Here is an 11,452-nt window from a genome sequence, read left to right as displayed (position 1 = left end):
CAGTTGCCACAATGGGGAAAATATTTTGCCAATGTCTTCTCCCCCTCTACTTTGGGTCACATGATTGAACATGAACTCCAGTTTCTGGTGTTAATTTTGAAATGCTTATGTATAATTTCAGCTGATTAAGCCACATTAAACTCAAAAATTTGGGGCATTTCCAGACTAAACAAATCTTACAAAGTCAATGACAAGTTATATTTTCATTTTCTTTTCATTAGTGGTGGTGCGCAAAGAGCCCTAAAACTGGGTAAAATTCCAAAGATTTTGATCAACGTTAAAGGTGTTTTTACCTTGTGTCCCACATTAGTTCAGCAGAGAGTAGATCTGCTTACACCAGACCAGCGCTGTGTGGATGGACGCTGCGTCTTGAGAGCTGGCTGGACTGCATGTCAGTGTGTGGTGGGGTCAGGCAGAATGAAGATGGGGCCACCGCGCAGGACGTACTGGTCCTGCGGGGCTTGGGGGTCCGCGGCCCGCCGGTCCCGTCGCACATGACCCCGACAACCCTGCGCACAGCGAGAGTCTCCGGTGCCGCACACCAGCACATGGCAGTGCAGGAAGACCTCCTGCACACACACACACACACACACACACACACACACACACACACACACACACACACACACACACACACACACACACACACACACACACACACACACACACACACACACACACACACACACACACACACACACACACACACACAGAGAGAGAGAGAGAGAGAGAGAGAGATCAAAAAGGGGGAACAGTAGGAACCTTATAGAAAGACAATACTGCAGTCTGGGAAAAATGTATTACACATAAGACAATTAAAATAATACTGATCTGAAAATACAAGATTCAAGAGGGTTATTTGTCACATACATATATTCAGTGAAATGTCATCACACACACACACACACACACACACACACACACACACACACACACACACACACACACACACACACACACACACACACACACACACACACACAACAGCGTTTACCCGGTTGTCCTTGCCAATGAACTTGAAGACAGGGACCTGGTAGTGCTTGGAGAGCAGGTCTTTAGACGAGAACTGTCTCACCGTCTCATCTGAGATGCATCTGGAGACAGAGACAATTTTAGTTTTAAACAGAAACTGCTGGTCCATTCTGATTAGAGCGTTTGCGGCCTGCAGTTCGTGAAACACTGTTTTGCCTTCAATCGAACATCCCGCAGATAGATTACACCATGTGTCCACAAAATAGCAAAGGCGAGCTGGGGGGGACGACAGTTTGACTAAATTGACTGTTTATCAAAACATAACACAGCTCCCAGTTAGGATTTCTCCACCAAAACGGCTTGTGTTTTGCTTCACATTAATCAATGTAAAACGCTGGAGGCATCGTTGAGGAAATGTCAAACAGCTGCCTCCAAATTCTAGTGGGATCTGAATGAAGTTGACGTGTCAACATTTATTATGAAAGATTTTCCCTCCGCCTGCCTAGAATTTTCTGGCGGACCACAAACTGAATCTGCCAATTAAAAAGGTTTTTACTTTCTGTGCCCATGGGCAATGCACTGTAGCAACAGCACTACGCTGCGACAGCAGTGAAACCGTACTTCCATTTTACTCTGACACTTTTTTATACTCTTACAATAATCAATTGCTGCTGAATACGATACACGATTATACACACACACACACACACACACACACACACACACACACACACACACACACACACACACACACACACACACACACACACACACACACACACACACACACACACACACACACACACACACACACAGCTTTTAAAAGTGTTGGGTGTGGGGGCCTCTCTCAGGTCCTCAGGCTGGGTGTTCCATTTACTTGGGGCATAGATACAGAAGGCAGCCTCCCCTGCTTTAGAGTTGGTACGAGGGATGGTTAAAAGACTTGTATGTGGTTCAAAGGTTTGTATGTAATGAACATTTAGTTTATATACTGAAGTGCAAGGCCATTTAGAGCTTTATATACAAGTAGCAGCATCTTAAAATCAATCCCAGTTTTAACAGGGAGCCAATGTAGAGATCTAAGAACAGGTGTGATGTGTTCAAACCTTTTAGTCCCAGTGACAAAAAGCTGCATTTTGGATGCATGCAGCCACATTTTGGATCAAATGTAGCTGCTGCACAGCTGACTTCGGGAGGCCGGTGAATAGGCCATCACAGTAGTCCAATCTACTTGTTATGAATGCATGGATTAATTTTTCAGAGGCTGCTTTTGAGATATTGAAATATATTTTGAGATGGTAGAAAGCTGATTCTGTGATGTGATTGATATGGCTCTTAAAATTAAGATAAAAGCAAATTACCTCAGTTGATGATATTTTCCTATACTGATTTCCCCTTTCAATCAAACGTTTACACATTAAATACTAATGGTTAAAATGTATACTGGTAGTTTTTAGGAACAAAACCTTTTATTTCAGCATTTTTCTTCACTTTTAAACGTCTAGTTAAGTACAGTTTCAATCATGTAACAGTTATTTTATTTAAGTACATCTTTGAGACTTTGAGCCTTACCCGTCTTTGATGAGGTAGTACTTGAGCGCCTGGTCGGCCTTGGGCCCGGGGGTGGCAAAGCAACTCTCCACCAGGGCGGCGAGGCCCTCCACCCTTTCCCTGGGCTCCACCCCAAAGAACAGAGAGTCGTGCAGGCGGAGCTGTGGTGGGGCGCGGTACGGCTCAGAGAACTCTGCGCTCTTGAACAGCTCCAGGGTGAAGGGGAACAGGCCCTGGCTGTGGCTCTCCAGCTCCATGGCCGAGCCGCGCTGGGCGGCCTGGTAGCCATCCGACACCTGGTACTCCCTGGGGAACTCACATGTGACCGGCAGCAGCAATTTGCTGGTGCGCACGATGAGATCATGGCCACCGCCTGGGCTGGACCTCGGGAGGCCAGTGACCAGGTTGGTCCCCACAATCTTGTTGTCTGTTACCTAGGAAACCAGATTTTATTTGAAGACAGTTTGGCAGTCGTTCAAGGCATGAGATTTGTGTGCTAAAATTTACGCAAAGAAAGTCAACCAACCAAAAAGGGTTCTTATGTTGTTCTAGAAAGGCCTAAAGAATCTTTTTGTTCAATAAACCTTCTGGATGCTCTGCGCTCAGACACATGCAATGAGTTTAATTTGCCTTCATATTAGGGTTGGGAGATGTCAAAATGTTCCTACAGGCAACCATGAGCCCAACCGGCGATTGTCAATATATTTGCCGTAGTGGGGAGCGAATCGCAGGCGCATGCACCTCTCCATGTGCCCCTGTCTCCCCCTGCCGGACGCAACCGGCAAGCCAAAGGACAAAAAAAAGTCTACAACCCCGTCTTCTGTGTCTCTGTGCTGGAGATCCCTGAAATGCAACTTGGGTGTCACATGAAAGGTGTAGCACCCAGGGTGACCGGCAGAGGAGAAGCAGCCACCACAGGTAACCACCTGCAGCTAGCTCCTCCCCCCAGCAGCCACCACCGGGACCATCCAGCAGCCAGGCCACGCCTCCAAGCAGCCCCCGCAACAGCCAAGTCCGGCCAGGCCTTCACCAGCCAGCACAGCGGCCCTAGGCCCCACCCTCCAGCAGGGAGGAGGGGGCAGTCTGTCGTCGCCCTGGGGGGGGAAGCCGGTCGACCGCAGTGTTCCGGGAAACCAGGTAATTTTTTTTGGACATTTGTTGGTTTGAGGTATAAGGGGGGTGGGGGAAGTAGGCTTCAGCCAGGTATTCTCCCTGGCCTCAGTTTGGTGTCGGGGGTATGTGGTGTGGTTTGAGCAGCCACACCTGACCTGGATCCAGGTGATTGGGTCAGAGTGGCTGCAAAGCTGTTGCTAATTGCTTGGTCCCACGAGCAGCAGGTAAAACCCCCATCCCCACACACACCGACATGTTTCTATCTGCTCCTGGGCCAAATCCGTTGGCCAACTCTCTACAATAAACTGGTGTCTACAACCCCGTCTTCTGTGTCTCAGTGCCGGAGGTCCCTGGAGCGCAACTTGGGTGGCACATGGTAGGTGAAACTGCCACACTGGCACATGAACCAGGAGTCTCCGGCATGGGGAAGGGACACAGAGGGGCCATCCAAAGACACCCTGGAGCCACCAGCGAGTCAACGGGCGGCCACAGCACCAACCCTCTCCCGACTGGCAGCAGCAGCACCCAGGGTGTCCGGCGGAGGACCGGGAAAGAAGCAGCCACAGCAGCCACCATGGGTAACCACCTGCAGCTAGCTCATTCCCCCAGCAGCCATAACCAAAATCATGTAATTATCCCAGAGACAGCCTGTCCTGGCGGTGGCGTCGCACCCGATACTGACCCTTCACCCCCCGGTAACCTGCAATATCTGAACTGAACCAAAGAAAAATAAAGCCTGTTACAGAATGACCTAGAAACAGGGTTTACTGTAATGAATTTCTCAATTTTGAGGATTTCCTCCAGATGGGGAGAAAAGAATTGGGTGGGTTTTGCAGAATATCATGTGCACATTTTGAATTGTGCTTTACAGGTCATTAAATTAGAAAAACTGGACGATGGACTCCATCGCAAATCTCCGGTTGCCGAATATAAGCGCCCAAGCCTACTTTGTATAATACTGTACCCCTACAATATTACACAAAGCAGTATCAGCTAGTCGGCCCGACCCCCGGACCATGGAGGGGTGTGGTTAATCACCCACTATCCAAAAACTCAAATAAGAATGAAGAACACTTTAATGTTTATACATAATAACAAATAATTATACAAGGTGGTGGCTATTAATGGAAGCACACAGCTCTTCAATTAAAGAAGTGGTCAAGAACTGTTCCACAGCTCTGTAGAATATTCGATTTTGATTGGTTAATACACCTAATTAATGGTGAGTTATTTCTAAATAGCTACCGCTGATCAGTTAATATTGACCGTTTCCAAGGGCAACCACTTCTCCACCTAGTTTCATGTCCCTCATATGTCTCTGCCTTGATGCTTTTGCTAACAATGGCTAGTGGTGTCACCTTGTGGTGCTACATAGAAACTACAATGGAAGACTAATGAATGCAGACAGATTTTTATTTTTTTATAAATAATAAAAATAATGAAATATTACTTACATCCCGTTCGGTTTTGCATTTCACGGTTAATGTAAATGTCTGATTTAACATTAATAACTACACAGGTTCGTCACATGTAGGGCGAACAGTTTGCCTAGTTGCTATGGACTAGTTTTAAAATAATCTCATCAATATTTTGTGTCAATGTATTAATTTAGTCAGCAGCCGTGTAATAAACAGGATAATGTGTGTGTCCAGTCAAAATAACCATCTTCAGAGTAATACAAACCTGAGCACCCTGTTCGGGGTTCTTTTGCTGATAATGACCAGCTGCACATTATGCCTCACATATTTATCTGCATCTAGAAAACCTAGACCTTTCCCGATAAGAAGCTCCTGAAGTCTAAAGCGACTAAAAGGGGTTCTGTTCTGACCTCCATCACGGTTCCACAGGTCTTCAGGCTGAAGCTGAGGTTGATGTGTGTTCCGTTGGAGACTCCGCGACACGAGGAGTTGGACAGGAACAGGTCCAGGCCTCCCACCAGGTCCCTGGGAACAGACACCGTGATGGAGCTGGGATCGCACTGGACAGGCACTGCAGAGGGAGGGAACAGACAGTGGAGGAGACATTTTCACTGGATTAACATCCTATCGCTCTCTCTCAACCAAACTTGGATTGATTATTTTAACTGGCATCTCTAAAAATAATGTTTATTCAAAGGGTTAGCACTCTCCCAAAAATAAACTGTCCTGAAACACTTAGTGTGTTTTCTAACATCAAGGAAACATTTTCAGCATGTGTGCTCTTATCTGGATGAAGTCCATTTACTCACACTGTCCAAGATCAAGGTTTTGATTGACGGGAACTTAAATCAATTATTTATTTATTTTTAAACTTCAGCCCTTGTGGATGTTAGTGACAAGTTGAAATGCTTTGGATTATAGAATGTAAGTGAAATCTACATTGTCAAAAATGAAGCCAATTCAATGAACAATGGTTATGGAAAATTGCTCAAATTTAAACAACTGACTGACTGTCAGTTTAGTCTTTCTGTCCAGCCCATGCAGGGATCCCAAGTTCTCACCCTGACACGTGCGCTTGTCCGTTCCCAGCTCCAGCCCTCGTGGACAGGAGCACTGGTACGAGTCCAGCAGCGTCAGGCAGCCATGGCTGCAGCCTCCGTTGTTAGCATGGCAGCCTAAGATCTCTGTGTGTAGCAGACAGAACACAGTGTGTTGGTGTAGTTCTAGAGGTCTAAAGTGAATTCATTCATCAGTTCCCTACAGGGAAGAGTAGTGATAGAGTAGAGGGATGTAGACGAGAACACAATACAGATTGAGACCCTTGTCCCTCTCTTCTGGAGTAACGACATCTCTCCTCCCTTTTCAGTAAATCTTATTGTTTTCCAGTTCAGGGATTTGATGTTCGTCTGTGTCTCCAGATTGAATGTCATTATATTAACCATCACACTTTGAGGAAGACCTCATGGACTGACCTCTGCAGTTGCGTCCACCCGTGTCCAGTACCCGTCCGGCTCCACAATCGCACCTCCAGGATCCCTTGGTGTTGATACAGAGCTCGGAGCAGCCGCCGTTCGCCTTCTCACACTCATTCACGTCTGTAAATGTCAAATTGTGTTAAACTGCATGCACGCTGGGTACATTCTAGAAAAAACACATTAAATACATGAATTATGTCCTGCGGCCTCTCCAGCTAGCAAGCTTTGTTATTGATTGATTGGAGAATCTGCGTATTGGGAGTGAACTTGCTAATCATCTGTTGCTATTATTTGCCCGTTATGGGCTGATGTGAACGTCATATTCCATTAAACTGCTAATGAAGAGTGTGCTAATGAAGTGCAGAATCACACCTTAAACATTAATGAGACACATTAAGGCCTGGATCAGGGTAACCAACTGGCTCTGAGACACACCCAGTCTTTCTACCTGTTCCCCTCTCCTCCTCCTCCTCATATCCTCCTCCTTTCCACCTCATCTCTTGCCCCCTCTTTGCTCTTTCTCCTCTCGCCTTTTATTCCTCCTCCTCCTCCTCCTCCTCCTCCTCCTCCTCTCACCCAGGCAGGTCTGTTTATCCGCTCCCAGGGTGGTTCCAGCTGCACAGCTGCATTCAGGTTCAGGACAGAATGATCCGTTGCACTCCACCTCATCACAGATATCATAGAAATCTGCGCCACACACACACACACACACACACACACACACACACACACACATATATAGAAAACAAAATGTATAATGGATGGATTAAATAAATTAAAAGATAAATAAACATTATCTACCTCCTGAGTGGGTCGTCTAGTAACCCAAAGGTTACCGGTTCAATCCCCTGCTCCTCCTAGCATGCTGTAGTGTCCTTGAGCAAGACATTTAACCCCTAGTTGCTCCTGATGCTGCGTCCATCGTGTATGAATAATTGTAAGTCATCTGCTAAAGTGATGATGGAATACTGCTCTTGAAAAAAAATATTTGTGCCCCTTCTCCAAACGTTCACATTTGTGAACGCGATGTCAGGTCATTAGTTTGCATGCTAAATTTTTATATTTGAAAAATGTATGAAACAAACCTACATGGATTGTTGTGAATCTTGAGGTTTTTTAATCTAAAATCAAACTCATTCACTTTGGGAGACGAGGACCCGGGATCCTGCTGACTCATCAGTACTAATTTGACGTCAACACGTTGACGAGTCAAATCTGTCACTTCAAGACATTGACAACATTGTGATACTTACATTTGTCCTTTATACGTTTCGTGATAACGGGGAATGAGAGTTTAATGGAAAGTTCAGAGAAAAACTTTTAACTTTTAACAATAAAATCTCATTACGTTACAATAACACATTGATTACTTCCTGTACGCTACTTCTTCTGGGCTCAATCAGCCGCGTCTACCGTCTGCTGGCTCAGTGCTGCCCCCGTGGCCGGGGCTCATATTGCACCCAATTAAATGCACATGGAAGTGTGTGATTGGTTGCAGTACGGATCCTGGCCACGGCGGCAGCACTGAGCGGGGAAGGGATGTGTGTGTGTGTGTGTGTGTGTGTGTGTGTGTGTGTGTGTGTGTGTGTGTGTGTGTGTGTGTGTGTGTGTGTGTGTGTGTGTGTGTGTGTGTGTGTGTGTGTGTGTGTGTGTGTGTGTGTGTCTGTGTGTGTGTGTGTGTGTGTGTGGTAAATTGAAGAAAAAGTCCCAGCATCACAATATCTTGGGCCTATGATATAGTAATGGAGGATCATCCTACTGCGTGTGCATTTCATCTGCACTTACGGCCGCAGTAAACGTGGAAGCAGACGGACGGCCTGGGCAGCCGGTAGACGTAGTAGCCCCCGGCGCAGGCCTTCACCTCCACACTGGCGTTCCAGTGGCAGCAGTTGCCGTTGTAGCTGGCGCAGACCGGCAGCGTGACGACGCCGCTGCCCGGCTCCGGGTGGCTGCCGTTCAGCCAGATGGGGGCGTGGGTCCCGCAGTGGTCCTCGGCGATGCAGAAGGTGGGCATGGCGTCGCCCGCCATGCCGGTGAAGCGGTACCACTCCCCCAACACGTGGCTATCGCACAGCGGAACGCCGGACGAGCGGTTGACGTGGTAGTCGGTGTTCCTCCACGGCTCGTTCAGGCTGATGTAGGCCGAGCACGGGTCCAGGTCTGGGGGAGGAGAGAGGGGTGGGTGGTGCATGGTGGCATGGACTGGGGAGGGAAAATCAGTACTTGTAGGGAAATATTCCTTTTGTTATTTGGGAATTCAAACCCAAGTCATTTCTTTCTTTGTTGAAAGGGATTTGTTTCTAAAGATTTATTGATATCATATACTGATATGAGACCAGATCATCATTATATTGTGATTTATGAGAATGTTTTAAGTTAACTTCATACACATACACATTACTAATGATTTGGTCTAAATTATTTCTTGTGCCTAAATATCTTATGATATATTGCCAAATTATCAATATTGAGGTATTCATCAAAAAATATTTTGACCAATTTTTAACGACTTTTCATTTCCAATATAAGAAAATAAATCCAAGTCTGTGCGTCGTGACCAGAACATCCCTGATAATGAACAGGACGCAGTCATTCAGCTTTTTACAGAATGTTTATTTGAGGTTATTTATCTGGAACATTAACCGTTGATCCTCGGCCGCTCTGACTACAACGCTTCCATGAAAGGAACTTGAGGCTTTGGAAACAGACCAACTGGCGTGTCAACACAAAGTCGATTTTTATCGAGCCTGGAATCCGAAGAGCATCCGCTCCGTCAGTGTCGGGGCCTTTATTGCAGAATCAGGAGAAGGGCGTGGCACACAGAGCTGGCAGCGAAACAGAGATCGATACGACGTTCATCTTCCTGCTCAAACGCGGTTATGAGTCAGAGCTCATCACAGCTTGAGGTTGGAGGCGTTTCACACTAAAAGACCAGCACCAAGACTACCATCACAATCACGATCTTCATGTTATCATAGGATAATAGGGATAAAGTATTTTGGTACATGGCTTAGATATGTTCAAGGTTAGGGTAAGGGTATACATATATATATATATATATATATATATATATACGGTATATACAGTATATACATATAAATATGTACTGTATATTGGACCCAGCTCCCCGTCCTGTCTCTCTGCCGATCAGAGTCGCTGGGCGTCGGTGCACGGAGCGAGGTGCTGCAGGCCCCACACGGGGGGGCTGGAGGCAGCCGGACCCTCATTAGAGAAACAGGGAACCACTTCTGACCCGCTGGGGTGGAATAACGCAGGTGTCACAGAGTACCTGGGGGGCTACTTGTGTCCTGGGGGGGGGGTGGGACATCAATGGAAAAACAAACCTTCCTGGGTTTTTTCTGAGTTAATTTATTAGTAATAATGTTTTATTATATTACTGTATTTTATTTCATATATTATCATTATTCATTATATTTTATATATTCAGTGAATTGCTAATAATACATCTATTTTACTGTTTTATATTAAGAAGAATTGCTTGGATAAAGTATTCTGATTTTCAAATTAATTTGTCGGACAGTTTTTTTAATATATTATAAACGTGCAACGGGCCACATTGCAGTAAATTAATTAAGTCTAATTATCAAATGAAATTGTCTACCCCATAATAAATATGAATCTCACCCGTGGCTGTGGCAGCAGGAGCCTCCTGCAGCAGAAGCATCAGCAGAACAAACATCATGTTTCCTTTAATCCCAGCTCCGCAGTTCTGGTCCATTTTAGAAGAAGCTGCTTTTTAATATGCAGCCTTATCTCCTGGGTGTGTGTGTGTGTGTGTGTGTGTGTGTGTGTGTGTGTGTGTCTGTCTGTCTGTCTGTCTGTCTGTCTGCATGCGTGTGTGTGTGTGTGTGTGTGTGTGTGTGTGTGCGTGTCTATCTGTCTATCTGTATGTGTGTCTGTGTGTCTGACTGTCTGTCTGTCTGTCTGTCTGCATGCGTGTGTGTGTGTGTGTGTGTGTGTGTGTGTGTGTCTATCTGTCTGTCTGTCTGTCTCCATGCGTATGTGTGTGTGTGTGTGTGTGGGTGTGTGTGTCTATCTGTCTGTCTGTCTGTCTCCATGCGTGTGTGTGTGTGTGTGTGTGTCTATCTGTCTATCTGTATGTGTGTGTGCGTGTGTGTGTGTGTCTGACTGTCTGTCTGTCTGTCTGTCTGTCTGCATGCATGTGTGTGTGTGTGTGTGTGTGTGTGTGTCTGTGTGTCTCACCTTGACCCCAGCGACCCCCCCCCCCATCCTGGAAGAGGATAACCCTTTCATTGTTCCAGACTCCGCCCTCGGCACTCCCTCTTCACCTCTTCACCTCCATCTCTACTCCCTCCACCCTATCTCCAACCAAACTCCTCTCAACTAAATAAAATCACATGTTTTACTTCCACCTGCACAAAGTGTCCCCCAACGCTCCGTCACCAGAATTTCTATTCCGACCTAAACTCTAGCGAGGATTATGTTGAGAATTATTTCAGAATTTGTTTGGAGTAATTCAAGATTAATAATGAAATGATTGAAAATAATTTGCTGAGGAATTATCATAATAAAAATCAAAAAGGTCTAAATTGATGATCCAAAACTGAAAGAGTTTAATATTCACTTAGTTTTATTAAATGCATTTTACTTTTTTTCTTTTTTATTTATTATAATTGTAACTACTGTAATTAGTTGTTATTATTATAATAAGTATATAATAATAATAATAATATTATTATTATTATTATTTTTATTTTTATTTTTTATCAGTAGTGTCAGATAAGTCTAAATATTAAAGTGCCATGACTTATCTCCCACTGGAGCACATGAAAATGTTCCACCACCATGACAATAAGAAAAAATAAAGTTTCTTCCTGTTGGAGGACAAACCTACTCAGCACTTTGAAGGAATCTGAACTAACTTGATGTTGTGATATTTTT

General features: G+C 45.3%; 1 protein-coding gene across 1 annotated transcript; it reads right to left on the bottom strand.

The window, feature by feature from the left end:
* Window positions 1-392: 392 nt before the first annotated feature.
* On the bottom strand, window positions 393-8,684 carry oit3 (oncoprotein induced transcript 3; the record flags this gene model as incomplete). Its single annotated transcript, XM_080016484.1, has 8 exons — window positions 8,315-8,684; window positions 7,106-7,216; window positions 6,527-6,649; window positions 6,116-6,238; window positions 5,465-5,625; window positions 2,545-2,957; window positions 995-1,094; window positions 393-569 (listed from the first exon to the last, which is right to left on the bottom strand). Exons 1-8 carry the CDS (start codon window positions 8,556-8,558, stop codon window positions 393-395), a joined length of 1,452 nt encoding a protein of 483 aa, XP_079872610.1. The 5' UTR covers window positions 8,559-8,684.
* Between the last annotated feature and the right edge of the window lie 2,768 nt (window positions 8,685-11,452).

Source organism: Zeus faber (genome assembly GCF_960531495.2).
Source record: "Zeus faber genome assembly, chromosome: 16".
Taxonomy (NCBI): domain Eukaryota; kingdom Metazoa; phylum Chordata; class Actinopteri; order Zeiformes; family Zeidae; genus Zeus; species Zeus faber.
The sequence above is the reverse complement of the archived record's forward strand: the minus strand, read 5'-3'. Positions and strand labels throughout refer to the sequence as shown.